Raw genomic sequence first — 17306 nt, 5'->3', positions numbered from 1 at the left:
GAACACACGCCGTGTTGTGTCTAAAGAAGCTTACGTTTTCTATTGTGGTAAAAATGTTCAAAACAAAATAATCTATTTGTTGGAAAGTTCTTTTTTAAGAAAATTTACTTAACCGAGCTAGATCAATAATTTTTTTACTCTTCTTCTAGACTATGACGCTAGATAAAAGTCATGTGGATCAGCTTTCGTTTACAATACGATTTGTAGATGTAGAAGATATTGCAACAAAGAAGCATTTTGTCAGCTATAAAACTGCTATAGAAACTACGTATCAAGGATTATAATGAAAGTACACTTGATTTTCTGAGAGATAACAACCTAGACAAAAGAAACTGCAAAGGCCGGGGCTGCGATGATGGTTCAAATATGTAAAGGAAAAATACAGGAGTTCAGGCATGATTAACGAAAGAAAATACACAGACGTTTTACATTTCATATGGATGTGATAGCCTATACTTAGAGGTCTGGTAACAGTGCACCAAGTTGCCTGGAATTCACTTTTTTTTTTTTTTTTTCCCTTCTTTCTGCTCTAGCTTTTTTTCTGTTCTAGTTGTTTTTCTGTTTTTCTTTTAGCGCATTTATGTTTTCTGCCTTTCTTAGGCGATGGCATGCACTGAAAAAACATGTTAACTGCGTAACTGCAAAGCTTTTATGCGAAACCAAATCGTAGTGCAGAACAGAATGTAAAAACATCAAAAATAAAATCGTAGGAATTCGAGAACCTCTTATATGAATTTTCAGAAATATCTGCATCTGATCTCGTAGCGCGAAATGTAACAGAGACTCTAGTAACACAAATAAAAGATTACGGTTTTTTACAGATGAAAAATATCCGGTATGATATCTAAGCAGAATAAATGTTGTTAGCAAAACTATGCAGAATACATCTGTGGAATTATCTACTGCAGTTTCACTAGTGAATTGTGTCGCTGATTATTTAACTGATTATTGTGCAAATGGGTATGAAAAAGCACTAGAGTCAGCAAAAGAATTCGCTACAGTATTAAACGTAAAGCCCATTTTTAGAAGTAAAACGATAAGAAAAGGGGAAGGAATTTTACTTCAGAATATGACACTAAAATTATATTGTATGCTCTTTCCTTAGCCTCAGTCGAGCATATAACTTATTTGTGAACATATCTTTCCAAATATCTGAAATTATATTTCTTATTAATGATTATTATTCTTATGATAATGAATATTATCATTTCACTTTCGCTTAATCAAGCTTGCCCAAGGCGAGAGTATCTTTTTCAAAGCACTGCTGACTTTAAAATAACCCTTGATTGACTTTTACATGGATGGATGAATGGATAAGATTTTTAAAATAGAGAAACACATATTGAATTCAAGGTAGTAAAGAATTTGGCTCCTTTTGAAAAGCCCATATATTCTTAGCATGTTTTCGCAACTTAACATGAAAATATAATTTCAACTGCTATGAATCATTAAAAAAGGAACATATCAGAAAGTCTTAAATTAGGTCTTTACCATGAAGAAAAAGCAATATTTTTCTGCCCCAAAAACTTAACAAAAAAAGGGATTTTTTTTAATAAATAAATATGTCTGTTGCCTGATCTTGTATAAACACGGTATATTTGATAATGTGTCGATGGAATAAAACTGCAGAAGAAATAAAAGAGAAGCAGTTGTGTAGATTGAGGGGGGGGCAGTATTCATATGAAAAGTATTAAACAGTTACTGCAACATTTTTTTTTTTTTTTTTTTTTTTTTTTTTTCCTAGTGGAAAATAGACCTATCAATATAGATATACCATTCTATACCAAACTACGAACAATAAAACATACATTTTACAGGTCTATCCTATGTTTCCTTTTCTCATAAAATTTCTCCTGAATTTTTGGGTTCAAAATTTGACTTTTAGATAATATTTCTATCAAAAAGAGCAACGATTCTAGGTTATAATAACTCACCTTCCAGCTGAAATAAGTTGTCCCTTGGGAATTGGAGCTGGAACTCCTTAAAGCTTGGCTGCAGTCTGGAACAATTTGGTCGTCTTCGAACACGTTATCCCTAAAAAAAAGGAAATCCCTTTCCATAATTCGAACAACTGCCCCTGATCCTAAAGGACTGTCGTTGGTCGCCCAGTTCGCGGATTTGTGGCCCGTCTCTGTGATCGGTGGCTCCCACCATCGACTACGACCGCTGCGGGGCGATATCAACAAGTGGTTTCTGAATGAAGCGTGAGTGCCGCTCGCTCTATCGCGAAAACTTGGCTCCTCCCCTTTCTTCGCTGACGTTCTGCTCTGAGCTGCTCTGTCTTACCCTCCACAACCTCTGGCTCATTCTATTTCCTTTTTCTCGTAAGAAGGGGAAGGGGAGAAGGGATGCTCGTTCTCAACTGACCCCAAGGCGAGAGGGGGTGAGAGATAAGCCCTGCACTCTGTTAACCACTGGAGGGCAAGAGCTTAGTGGACGCAGTTCTAAGCTGATTCCAAATGACGTTTAAAAACAGCGCGCTCGTTGCTGTAACTAATCATGTACACCGTTCAAGGTCTTGTTTTATTATAACCTTCTAATATGAAATAACAAAGTCAATACACTATTTTTGCCTATAGAAAAGTTATATAAAGTTATTCCCGTGTATTTATTAATCGGAACCCCTAATTACTTTCACTGTACTTTTTTGTTAATCATTTCAGCAAATTCATTGATCGTATCATCATAGTTAATATTCTTATCGATATTATATTCAATGAAAATTTTTTATTTTTTTAACTTTTCTGTCTAATAGCCGATTGTAAATAATTCTTAATTAATATTAACTTTCTAAAACTTATTATTTCAAGATACAACAAAAATAAATAGACGCACATAATAATAATAATAATAATTTCTGTTACCAACTGAAAAATCGGTAGCTGTATCAACTGAAGAATCTGTATGAGCCCCTCGCGTTGTGGAAAAATGTCGTCATCTAGGGCCACCAAATTTTAAACACACTTTGTCTTCCGGCCGTACATGTGCATCTCGAAGCCCGAATTTTCAATTTCGAGTTTGTTTCTTATTTATTTTGTATGTTACATACATTTAAGAAACTTCTAATTAAGAACTCAGCGGTATAAAAGCTTTTTATTGCCACTAGGCAAAACCAATACATTTGTCTTTCGAACTTAACAAACTCAGCAGTTTAAAAGAGATGTATCGCCAATGCCTGAATTAAAGTATTTTCATCTTTTAGAGTATTTTCAGCAAAGCGTAAGATATGTAATTTTTTTTCAAATATATTATTTCAAATGTATTTATTAACATACTACTAAGCAATTTAAAAGCAATAAGCTCAGAATGACTCTAGTTATTTTTAGGCTTTTGCCTCTATAAAGGCCATAGACAGTGGTCATTTTATTATGAAAGCACCTAAAAAGCGGCCTTCGTTACCTCCTACGGCATTACTAGACCACACAGCATGCATTAAAGCAAAGATTTTTTCTGTGATTTTCGCCAATATCCGTAAAAATGTCTTGTGGGGTGAAAATGGTTGTAGAAAAAAATATCACCCGGAAAAAAAGGAACGGAAAGATGGTCACCGGAAAATAAAGAAACGGAAAATAAGTCACCCTTCGTCTGCAATGGGAAATTAAAGACATGTTTAGAAAGATCGTCAGGCTGGGAGATAAAAGTTTTATCACAGCAACCGTAGCTTCGGTTAACCGGAAACTTCCGAGAATAATTGCAGGAAGATGTGCGGGCTGTTGCTTCTCCCTTATGGTAAAAATAGAGTGGTGTCCAGTGGGCGAAGGTGGGTTGTCCAGCGAGTGTTATTGTCAGGTCATTAGTAACTGCTCCCCTCGCATCCCAAGTAGTTATAGCGTTAAGCTGCGGTTTAGTGAAGCATTGATTGTCGCATAATTGAAAACGAATACATCTGAGCTTTGGTATAAAACAGTATTACAACAAACAGTTGTAGATGCAATTTAAAGTCACGGTTTGCGATAAGAATAGTACTCAATTTTTTAGCTAATTAATTGTCGCATATTTTTCCCCCCTCGTTTGATTTTAATTAAAAGTAACGTATTTGCACAGGAAACAATTGTTTAATTTTGCATTTAAAGCTAAATAGGAAAACAAAAAAATCATAGTTATTAAAATTTAAGAGGTTTATTTCAAAATTATATTAAAATTTTAAAATCTAATTAAAATGAATTCTATAACCATGTGATCTGGATTTAAATATTTAATATACAATGAACCCTCTTGTGGCGACCTCTTCCAAAAGAATTTCCCAGTGTAGAAATAAACGCTTGTACTGAGCATTATCTCTCTAAAACAACCACCTCCACCGAAGACCAAAGTAATTGAAAATGTAGATGATCGTCTAACAGAGGATTTAATATACTTTTACAATGCACCAGTGCGTGATCCACCTAGATTCGGACTATCTAGTAGCCCATAAACGATTGGCGACCACGTCCCTAAGACGATCACTTCCAAAAGTGATCAGCATTTCTAAATGTATAAATAAACACCTGCACTGAACATCATCTTTCTAAGGTGATCACCTCCACAGAGTACCAAAAATCAACTAGAAACATGGATTGATATCTTAGAAAGATTTTCACTCATAGTAGTTGCATTCATCACAATTACGTGAAAAGCTTAAGGAAACTTATAAGCGGCTGAACAGTTAAGTTACTGAATACTGGTAGTTAGACCTGGGTTCGATTCCTAGCAAAGTGGCTTTTCATGATTTCCCCCTTATATAACGTGGTTACGACCGAGTTTTCCTTAGAAAGCCCGAATTAGCTCTGTTTCCGCGAGTCCTCTTTCAGCGTTTTTTAAAATTCTTCATATTCCCGCGAAATTGGAGAGTACAGTACCCCTCCTACAGCTCCTAAGGAGATGTCACAATGAGTCATTAAGAAGAGCTGGGCAGTTTCTTCGTGAATAAGTTAGTCTTCGTAAGATTTAAGACATGTCTTAATTTAGGCTCCTCTTGAAATCTTAAGTTTCATTCCATTTGTAATTCTGCTACAATATTAGCTGTTATTTGGACATCTTATTTTAATCAATATGAATGTTTTAGACATTATTGGAACTAAAAGAAAAAAACCTTTAGCCCTTAATAAAGGTTATCATTATCGAATTCAGAATAAAAATAAGAAAAAATGTAGGTTATTGGATTTGCATAAATGAAAAAATTAAAAGCTGCAGAAGCGCAATTAAGACCAAAGAAGACATCGTTTTAGAACGAATATTTATTCTGCAAGATTTTATTATAACTCACCTTTATGCAGAATTTTGGAAGAATATTATTTTTTACTCTAGGAAACAATCTTCTAGTGCATTGCCAAAATCATTACAGAGTTTGCACATCACTCTCCTTTCAAACACAGTATTATCTTCATTCATGCGAAGATCTGAGATCGTAAATATTTTTCGATTATTTATTTTAAAAATTCTTATTTTAATTTTTTTTTTCCTTTCCTACCTTTCGGGAGAGGTCAAGGTCCATTCGACCTCCCACTATGTAATCCCTTTGGGAAGGGGGCTAATGAAGACTGATGATTTCGCGGAAACAGGAATGATTTTGACAACCGCGGAAACAGGAATCGCAGAACAAGGGTGACACCGAAAGCCCTCCACGAAGACAACTCTTTTCTTAGGCAGATAGTTTTCGTGAGCTTTGTTATAATGCAAACCAAATTAAACCAAACCAAACTAAAGAAACTTATTCCTTTTACTCTCTAAATTGAGCCCCAAATAAATCATATATGGGAGCTTTTCGTAATCAGAACCTAAAACGTATCAGAACGGAAAATTAAATAAGTTTAATTATTTAACTTAGTTATACAGACTTCTAGTTTTTTATTTATCCCCAGTTTCCAAAAATCTGAGCATTAAAAATCATGTCATAGCAAACATAGATCGATAAGTTTGAAATTCAGAGATTGACTTTTATGACCTTCGACCACTAGCAAATGAGAGGTAAAAATCGTTGAATATTGGTAGTTCGACTGGCGGATGGGCTGCTTACAAGGAAATTTTCGTGGTTTTCTCCATGTGTAACATAAATACGAGTCAGTTTCTATCAGAGGTATAAAATAATTTTTGTATCAGCTCCACACTATAAAGAGTCCTCCATGAAGGCATCCATATCCTCTCGGCAGATAATCTTACGGTACTTTGACGTAACCTAATTAATCTGATTTTGATGATCATCCTAATCTACTTTCATATTGAAGCTTGTGATGCTTTAATTAATGTTTTATTTATCATAAACTGTGTTAACTACTTTAAATTAATCATTTAGCAACTTTTCTGTTAGATTTCCTTTTTTTAAATTTTTGATATTTTAGAAGCCTAAATATGTCTGATCGTTTTAGTAAGACATATTATTTGTAACTGTTTTACATATAAAAACAGAGAATCTCATGATGACGAACTAGAAGAGTGTTCCCTACAACATAAATAAGCAGGCTTTTTTTACATAAGTCTTACATAAGTGGCCCAAATCACCTGAAGCCGTTAGTGGTCGCATTAGAAGTCTCATTATACGTATTTGCTTTTTTGCGGCATTTAATAATTTCAGTTTATTTAACATGTCTGCCTTATAAATTATAATATTGATTTTTCAAGGTCGTATAACAACTTTCAATATAAATTAAAATAGTAATAATCTTTTACATTCCATTCGGATTATTGTATTCGTATGAAAGCCTTGAATCAATTGTTTATCATTATTTCGTACGTATAGTACGTATAGCAAAAATTCAAAATCCTTAATTATGATAATTTTCAATATTAGGGCTGTAAATGCCAAATTATTTAATTACAGATTTAAAATTTGTGCATTTACAATGAGAAAATATAATTTTGGAGCTTTTTAACGTCTGAAGCTGGTTAAAACTGATTGGAACGTGTTGCAGTCTCAGTTTCGAATGCAAAACCATTCTCACACTGATTTGTTATGCGCTTAATTTAAGTAACAAAATAACAAAATTTAAATTAATAAAACAAAATTTTTTATTTATACCATTTTTTTAAAATTTGTGAAAATAAACAAAAAGAAAAAATTATTTATAGATTATAATTATTTTCTGTTTATCTTTTATGACAATTAGTATATTTTTCAATTTTCCTCAACTGTCAAATCTTCTAATCTTCTTATATTTCTAAATCTCTATAGATTTTTTACATTCCCGCCCCAATTTTAGAGTTTTTACGTTAATTATTAGAATCGTTTGATGTAATTAATCATGAATGTCGTACATGGATTCGCTAATTTAGAATTTTCAGAATTGTTGTAAGCACTACTGTAGATGATTCGTCTTTCCTAGCAAATTGCAAATTTTAAGATTCAATAAATCCAACTCAGTCAACCCAGTTTTAAGATTCAATAAAGGCACTGAAGTTATTTAATATTTAAGAATATTAAGATTTAGAACTCCTGGACATTTGTACCCAAGAAATGATTTCAAAAATGTTCTGCTACATCTATTAAAATTATTCTATCCCTTGACCAACTAACATATGCTGCATTTTCCCCTGACTTGGATCATGATAAAACACACTTGGGCTATCTGTCTAAGAGAAGGGATGTCTTCGTGGACGACTTTTATAGAAAACTTGCTCTCATTTACTTTATAAATGAAGAAAATCCCGAAATTTCTCTTGGAACCTACTTGTTCGCTGGGATTTGAACCCCGGTCGAACGATCAGTGTTAAGCGATCTTACCGCTGTAGCACTAATGGGCTGCAGTATGTATCATGTTTTATGAATTTAGAGCAGAAATGACCTTCAGTCCTCTTATATCAACAAAGCCTGGTACCGTTTCTCATAAAAGTACTCAAAGGTCACTTTACTTAACCTGTTCCGCCAAACTGAGTTAATGGCACTACAGGGTTAGGAAGTTATCCTATTCATTGCTAGCAATCTGACGGTAAGCATTTTAGTTGAGTTTGTATTCAATTAATTACCTTCATGTAACATATAAGGATATAATTTACGTAATGGCGCGGTAAATTTTTGAACACGTTAGGATCCTAAAAAAAGTTAGAAAAAGTTAATGACGGGAACGCCATTTAAATAAATAAACACTGTTCTGCGCCAATGCTGTAATTCGACATTCGACAAAATGTTTTTCGCTTATATACCAATCTCTGCAGAAGGGTAAAAATTGTAAACAATGCAGAAAATTTCCAAATCGGAATTGCAAATTATACGTATGACTGCTAAATATTATATTCGTAAGATTATTAATTGAATTAATTTCACAATCATCATAAAGAGAGCTTGAAATGCTCCAACATACACATTTTCAAAACATAATGTATGAAAAAGCATAAATGCGATGGGACTCGGAGACATGAAACAAAGAATACAGTATCTGCAGAACGAAATAAAAAGGAAGAAAAGAGCATAAAATCTGCGAAACACAATAAATTACGGGCGGGAGGGGAGGGACTTGAAACTATTTTACGAATTATTCTAAGGGTTAAAAATATCACTACTGCTGAAGTAGAATGTCTTTAAAAAAACCATTTATGACTTACCTAAAAGATAAAAAGAAAAAACACAATTACACTACAAATTCATTAATACAATCGTCCTATACAAGTAATCGAATATTTAAGAATGATTTTTATAAATAATTATTTATCTCTTACGCTGTTCATCTTTTATATTAAAAAAATATACTGTTGAACATTGAAGAATGAGGCACCATAGAGAGAGTTCTAATTATTCTAAGGGGTGTATCCATAATATTTTTTTACCAGTAAGACTTTTTCCATTTTTTTCTTCTAGTGATCTCCTGTTCTCATACCAAAGTTTTATGACATTCTGTGAATATCTATAAGGTATTTCTCCCTCCTTCTTAGCATGCCTTCATGTTGTAGTCAGTGCACTCCGCGCGTATTCGAGAGGTCAGTGGTTCGAATCCCGGCGGGGGTATTGCTCTTTTTCATCCCTCCTGCTTTCAAAAAATACTTAATACCTCTACATATCTACTGAAAAGTCTAAACAGCTTGGTCTAATAAATTGTTTTAATGTCCTCAGACTAAATACTATTATAATCACCACATGACATAAGTTGAAAGCCAGAATGATATCGATGGAAAAGAAACGCAAAATTTTAATTCACTTCCTGAGAATGATGATTTATTAATAATAAGCTACATCCATGAGTTGGCTCTACACAGGATGGTTCAAAACTATATGTCAAAAATGCAAAGGTAGGTGGAGGTAATAAAGCAGATTTCGTAATGTGTGTGCGGTAATCCCGCATTAAAGCGCTAGCACGTAAAGCAGTATGAATCACAGGAAACTGAAAGTATAAGTAAAGGAAAAAAAAAATTACTAACAGTTTAACAATAGATGCTCGAAGTAGTGGCCACCAACAGCGATACAAGATTCACAGCGGCGGCGCACTGATCGGCATACATTAGAAAAGACGTCAGGCATGTAGAGCACATGTCCAGCAGCAACAGACAAGCGACCAATAAGATTTTCTGCAGATGTGACTGGACTCTCGTACACGAGGTTTTTAATATGACCCCAAAAGAAGAAATCTAAGCAGGTTAAATCAGGAGAACGCGGTGGCCAGAGAACTGGTCCGCCCCGTCCTATCCAGTTCTGGTCGTAGATACATCCAGGTGATTCCTGATGTTCCGGTTGAAGTAAGCTGGGGCTCCATCGTGCTGGAACCACCGAACAGCTGGAGGAACATCGACGAAAAGTTCAGGTAAGACGTCCTGTAGGAAAATACTGTACATGTGGCCAGTTAAATGATTGGGTAGAATGTACGGTCATATTAAGTTATCGTGAGCAAAACTTGCCCAAACATTAATGGAAAACCTTTCTTGGTAGGCGTGTGTTATTGTGCCATGTGGGTTAATCATGAGCGCGCAGGTAGGAATGATGAATGTTAAACGTACCCGACTGCGTAAAGGTAGCCTTATCAGTGAATAAAGCATCTGCAGGAGGGAAAATTTGATTGCTTGTCGACTGCTATAGGTACCAACTAGCAAAGTTGAGACGTGGAAGATAATCGTCAGGAGTCATTGCTTGCACTCTCTGTAAATGATACGGATGTATTTCGTCTTCATGTAAAGGCCTCAAAACCCAGCGCACTTCCTACAGCTCTCGAGATAGACGAAGGATTAAATCCTACTGTGTTTAGTATTCTTTCTTCCATTGCAAAAATTCTAAGATATCTTCCAATGCCAGTATAACACGTGAATGCATAAGACGATCCACCCACGCGTAACTCTCGATGAAGACGCTCGAATGTTCTACTATCCGGCTGATTCCTCACCGGGAATCGCTCCCTGTACATCCTTTGAGTAGCTGATTCATCTCCTCGTGCAGCCTCATACATGAACTGTATGTCGGTAAATTCCGCTATGATGCAATGATGCACGATGTTCAACATCTGTGCGGGAAAAGAAGAATCCAGCTAGCCTCGCACTCATCCGCTAGCCGCGCTAGCTTTTATACGCCGCACTCATCAGTGCTCTCTACTGGCTCAACGCGGCATTACCGCACACACATTCCTATAAGAAATCTGCTTATTTAGGTCCCCTCTACCTGCCATTGCATTTTTGACATATAGTTTTAAACCACCCAGTATATAGTTGCAGAAAACATTTTCAGAATAACTCGAAATTTGATTAATTTTTTTGTACATCCTTTTCTACTTATAATTTCTAATAATCAACATGTATTATTTAATATTTTTGATTCATGAGCTCACATTCACTTAGTTGTAAATTGTATCTTTAGTCAAATATTTACGTAATACCCAGTACATGTACTAAAAATTGCTATTTTTCTCCCTCCTTTCTGCACGCCTTCGTGGTGTAACGCGGGAGCACACTCGGCAGGTATTCGAGAAGTCCAGGTTCGAGTCCCGGCGAGAGCATTGCTCATTTTTCATATCTCTTGCTTCATAAAAACCTAATGACTCTACAAAGAGACACATTCGTATTTCATTCGCTTTGTATAAAAATGAGCTCAGTGCTACGAAATGTATTTGTTGGGATTTGTTCCATCGATCATTAAGAATTGACACAAATAATGCTTTATAACTGAAAATATTGCACCATAAATGGGTTAAATTTTAAAGCATGAGATATGACTAAAATATTTTCAACTAAGTTTCGCATCATGAATCCTGACTTACCAGTTGACGTTATTAGTAATGCAATATATGTTATCATTAAAGCATTAAAGCATATAATTCAATTATTTCATAGAATAACTAGGTATTTCATGAATTAACTAGTTAAGTTGATTAAAGTGTATAATAGATTAATAAGTCACCCAAACGGATAGTGGTTAGGGAAACTGACTGCTGTATCGAAGAGCCAGTGTTCGAATCTCGGAGAAGGCATGGATGTTTGTAAATGTATAGTGTCTGTGCATCATGGGAGCACTTTAAATTTGCGGCAAGTCGAAAGGCCTCTTCAGAGGTTGGTTGCAGAAGGGAAGCGATGGGAGATTCTCGGACCTGTCCTCTCTCCTTCAAAATTTAGACCGAAATTGAGCAAAGTCGAACTGTCAACAGTAGATTGCGCAAGGCTCTTGCCAACGACAGGCGCAATCTTGCACTCCATGCCACTATGGATTTCGTGGGCTTGTTTTGATGATACTGTCAGACAAGGGAGATAAGTCGCGACAAAAATAACAACAACAATGGATTGATAATTTCACACTTTACTTATTGTTCTATAAAATAACTAGTTATTCTATAGATTAACTAAAAATAGATTGTTAAAGTAAAAAAATAAATAATTTGGCTTTCAAACAAATCCTTCGTTTTATAAAACAACTGATGATAAATCTCTATTCTCTTGAAAAATACATTTCATATTACGAATAGATTAACTGATAAATAATAAAATAAAACAGAATACATAAAAAGAAAATCTGAAAGATTTCAGATTTTAAATTACGTACAAAGGGGCATTTTTTTAACATTTTGTGTGTTACCTTTACTTATTAAATATCATGTTCTTCGCACTTAAACCATAAAATTCAATTCAACGGATATATTTCAAAATAATTTTGAAATGAGCATATCCTTTAGAATTTCCGATACATAGTCTAGCGCGCTGGAGACAAATCCCCCCCCCGTACAGTGTTGGAATTCCTCGCTTTGAAATCGTTGAGTTTGGTAATCAAAAATTTCTAACAGCTTTATAAAATATGAAATAGATAATAAAACAAATTAGAAATTCAAAATTCGGGATTCCAGGTGCCCATATTCGAATGGAGGACTACGTTATTCAAAATTTGATGGCTCTAGGTATCGTTGTTTTATCACAATGCGAGGAACATACATACATTTATGCGGATTTTTCATTATTTAATTTCTTTAAATATAATACAGGGCAATAATATTTGGTGGCAAGAGTTTAAAAAGTGAAACGCACATTCAGAGCGATTCGACGCACAATCGCAAAAAGAAAACAATAGTCCCTCAGGGACAAAGCCCCTTTGAACTAATAATAAATATTGTTGCTATATTAATTAAACAGCAATAAAAGTAACTGCACCAATAGTTATATTTATATTTTTACAACTTATAAAAATAATTAGGCTACTTAGTTCTGCTTTCAATAAAGCAGCTTACGCGTGCCATCTTCGCTAACGATCAGGCTTTTTCTATACAATAACGAAGGTATTTACTAATACTTCATAACGATTAGACCATCATTATTCTATAAAATAATTAGTTATATCACAGAATCCAATAATTTTATATACTTTAACTGATTCATTAAGGTTATAGTTATTTTCTGAGACAGCGAATTCCAGGCCTTTAACGGCAACATAAAATCGAGCTGTGAACAAACTGTTAGTTTTCAGTCAGGGACAGACGAAATCATTTAGTTCCACAGACGATAATCATTATACGTTAGATCAAAGAAAAATTGTTTCCCAATATATTCTTTTCTTGGGAGGGACCTACCCTGAAACTAGATCTCTTTCCAGAACGGTGCGGAACAAAGTGTGGGAGAAATGAGATCTTCCCAGAAGCATCTTGAAAAAAACCTCTTTTCTAAGTGACCTTGGTAAGGTGCAGCTAGCTCAGCGTCTTACACTTAACACTCCCTCAAGACAGCCCTCTATAACCCTCTTGGTTAAATGAGAATTTGGCTGTTTTCCTCAACTCAGACTGGCGATAATATTTGGCGAGATTTTAGAGTTCCTTTTTTTTTTCCGATCCTTACTTTCCGGGTGACATTTTTTCCGTTCCTTATTTTCCGGGAACATTCTTTCCGTTTCCCTTTTTTCCGGGTGACATTTTTTCCGCGCACCGTGAAAATCAATAGACGTCCGCTTCTTGGCTTGTCTGCAAGCTTCATTAATTCGCGAAACCTTTTCACTAAATCATACACTATTGTTTTTCCAGGTGAAGGAGTGTTGGGATATCTCCTATGAAAGACGTTCCTATAGCGTTTGTTTAAGTTAATTTGAATTCTAAAACTGCAACTCTCTGCTCCCCAGTAAGGCCAGTTCAGTTTCCTACGGTGAAATGAATTCGTGCGCGTTATCAATTGGACATTCGGTTTTCAATCTTGCTGCTTACTACGTATGCGTCGTTGTTCATTGACGCCTAGTGTTAATTTGCATATTACAATAACACCAACAAACAATCACAAGCAGTAGTTTCCAAAAATATTGCATTGTTGATCACCAATGAATTTTTAAATTCAGCGTTCGGAGAGTATAGAAATGAATGAAATATCAAGCAACATTTCAGTTTTCATATTTCATAAGAAGACGGCTTTTCAATTACTGCTTACTGTATTTCGATGAAAAATACTTTCATAGATGCACATGTAATACTTATTACGCATGATTTTATTTGCAATCCGAGAAGTGTCGCCTTGCTCATAAGGGTTATATACAAATTTTTACAATCTTTTGTTCATAATACTGATTACATAAAGGAAATTTTAATTGCTGGTACTTTCTTAATAGAAATGCTGTTCTAGAATTTCTGCCAAAATTTCGGGGGGGGGGGAGGGAAGAGCTGACATGAACTTTTATCCTTTGACTAAGTCAATAATGAAATGTTTGTAACACGTCAGAGCATAACTTTTAAATGCATCAGGTTATCCATTACTAAAAACAGAATGAATTCTGAATATCTCTCTTGTGACCAGTGTCATATATATATATAAGCATATAATTTCGTTACGTGATCCGCCATTAGGCACTAAACAGAAAGAGAGGGACGCCCCTCGTAGATCTTTTTAAAGGACATTGGCTCATATCCACGCTACAAATGAGCAAAACTACAAAAGCGCTTATGCAACCAGCTCGTTGCCAGAACTCGAATCTCGGGCCGAACTACCAATGTGCAACGATTTTACCGCTCGGCCGCCAGTGGGGTAGTCACATATATTTCGATAAATTTTTCCATGATTCATTGCTTAGTTTTTGCAATTAGAAGTACCGGAACCCTATGGAAAGCAATTAGGAAAAGTGAAACTAAATAAATAACTAATTAAAAATAGGCAATTAAATTTAAATAACCTGTCAAAAAGCTAAGTAAAATATCAGTAAATTGAATTAATGATAAATAGAGGAATAATAAATAAAATAAAAAAAAGAAAAAGGGTAACTATTTCAAAACATATTCTTCGCTAACAAATAAAACTGCGCCTTTAATTTGGCTTCTAATCTGTTTAAAGTACTCTTCAACATATCAGTAAATATTCCTTTCTCTGAAGGGGTTGATCATATTTCAGACTTTTAACACGGGGTTTTCTTCCTAAACTGTTCACATTTTCTAGCGTAATATGCTCTTCTAAGGGAAAGTGTAGAATACGTTCATTAATAAGTATCAGTATCAGTTTTATTAACTACTAAAAGAAAAGCCTCATTAAATACAAAAACCTTCTAATATTAGAAGTATTGCAATTCAGGTAAAAAGCAAAATAGTTGAGCTTATCTAATTTAGTACTTCGGCAGAAATTCCGGGTTTCGGTGGGCTTCGGCAGAATTTAAGTTCTTTAGGTAAATATTTGATTGTATCGTATTACGTAAGTAATTTTTTAACATTTGCTGTTCTAGCATAATACATAAATATTTCATTATAAAATTATTTCTGCGATTTATGTCTTAGAACATGTCCTTTTCTGAGAACGGAAACCAAGAAACTTAAATATGAAATTTATTTTTATCTTTATTATTTATACATATAAAAATACTTATTTAAAGGAAATTGAGGTTTCAACTCGAGAGGAAATATTTATTTGAATTATTTTATGTCTATCTATCTTTCAAGTAGACCTTTAAACTTGGGAACTTTTTTACCACCGAACAAGCAATCACTTTTTATTTCTTTGAAAAGATTTGATAAGATATTACACTTTCATAGCGCTTTCATCTTCAAACATATCCGTTCTCAGTAGGATTTCATCACTTTAATCTATTCGAGATATTAGGTAAAAAGTCATAAAACTATATTCAGGGAAAAAATATAATAAACAAGTGTGAGAATTCAGACATCTGGATATTTAGTGAAAAATATTTTGTGCACGAAATAAAAAATTTGATAGATACTAAAAAGAAGTTTAAAATTAATAAATTAATGCCCTAGTAAAATTACTCTATTATTATTAATCAAATCTCCAAAGCCATAAAAGTGTTGCTGTCATATTAGCGTATTGGTTAGGCATTTAATTTATGTAATTAACACAATATATGAGTTTCTTGCAACCAATAAGTAAGAGTCAAGAGCCGGCCCAGACGGTAGAGTGGTTAAGGGAGCCTACTGCGGTACCGAAGGGAACGGGTTCGAATCCTGGAGAAGGCATGGATGTTTGTACATGTATAGTGTCTTTGCAGAACTGTAGTTAGGAAAAGGTACTCTTGTTGTTAGGTACTCTTGTGGTAGGAAAAGAGGGGTGGGAACCCTCTGACCTTCCCCCCCCCCGAGGTGCTCTCCATCAAAATTGAGAGCGGAACTGAGCGAAGTCGCGCTGTCACCTGTGTGGTGTTCAAGGTTCTTGCCTACGACAGGCGCAATCTTGCATTCCTTGCCAGGATGAATTCCGTGTGCTTATTCTAAATGTTACTGTCAGACAAGTGAGATAAGCCCCAAAATTTTAAGTGTGTAAGAAATAATGACATCTGACTAAAATGCCAGTTTCTCTCTCTCTCTATGTATATATATATATATATATACCCTCTTTTGCAAAAAATTCGAAGCATCATGAAGGAAGTGGTTGTTTTTGATGACATTGAATATGTGTATAGCTCAAACACAAATAATAAAATTATTAAAAACTCAACGTCCTAGTACCTGTTCACGGCTCACAATCACCCATTGAGTGTTCAAATTAGTAGTTGGACGAACCGCCCCTGGCGACAATGCATGCTTGAGGCAAGGAGTGGTAGAGGTTCCTAATGTCATCCTGCGGGAAAATGGTCCCAGGATGACGTGCCATGAAGGGTAATGCAACCGGCCGCAGGATGGCATCAACGTTGAGCTGTTAAAGATGTACGGAGGATGACTAAAGATGACCTCCTGTCATAAGAAATAATGTAATTTAAAGTAATATCATGTAATGTAATGTTCTAATATAATTTGAAGTAATATATTGTAATGTTCTATAATGCCATGTAATGTAAAGCTCTAAAAGTAATCCTGTCTTTCTGGAATGAAATGTCTACTGAGCAAAGTCTTATGTCATAATATCAGCTGAAAATGTCCCTGTAATGCACTATGTCGAGTCACATATAATGTATAAAACCAAAAGGATGTTACCAGGGCCAGATTACCAATTAGGCACAGTAGGCACGTGCCTAGGGCCTACGAAGGCCAAAGGTCTTAGGGCTTTGAAAAAAAATATATTGAAATAAAAATACCCCAAAAACTTATAAACATTTTTATATTATTATATAGTGAAGGTCAAAATAATATATGTAAATACAAATACACAAAAAATACGAATACAAAACGTTTGGTTTACTAAGTAGATCCTAAAATAACTCCTTTTTTCGGTATTTTGACACAGCGAATTCGTGTATTATATCTTCAAAATTAATGCCGCGAGCGACATCACTTTCAATACACAGAAGGCCCAGTGACGAAGTTCTCTCTTGACCCATAGTTGAACGCATAAAATTTTTTATAAGCTTCAACTTGGAGAATGATCTTTCTCCTTCTGCATTCGAACCCAATATCGAAAGGTATATGCGCAATGCAATATTAACATTTGGGAAACTTGACACAAGTTTATCCTTTATTTGTAATTTGATGAGATCCGTTATAGAGGTGGTTTTGGGGTACAAATTTGAAAAAATCAAATACTCATCAACAAAG

The 17306-nt window shown here is 34.7% G+C and overlaps 1 protein-coding gene across 1 annotated transcript in view; it reads right to left on the bottom strand.

Annotated features, from left to right (window-relative positions):
- The window catches only part of LOC118200833 (Krueppel-like factor 5), a 93117-nt gene extending 90819 nt beyond the window's left edge, over window positions 1-2298 (bottom strand). The window contains exon 1 of the mRNA XM_035372806.2: window positions 1935-2298. Within this exon, the coding sequence (XP_035228697.1) occupies window positions 1935-2060 (126 nt within the window). The 5' untranslated portion in view covers window positions 2061-2298. The remainder of the gene's footprint in view (window positions 1-1934) is intronic.
- Between the last annotated feature and the right edge of the window lie 15008 nt (window positions 2299-17306).

Source organism: Stegodyphus dumicola, chromosome 6 (assembly GCF_044657685.1).
Source record: "Stegodyphus dumicola isolate Sdum_Otavi_A_Nest chromosome 6, ASM4465768v1".
NCBI lineage: Eukaryota > Metazoa > Arthropoda > Arachnida > Araneae > Eresidae > Stegodyphus > Stegodyphus dumicola.
Note: the sequence above shows the minus strand (reverse complement) of the source record. Positions and strands in the feature narration are given on the sequence as shown.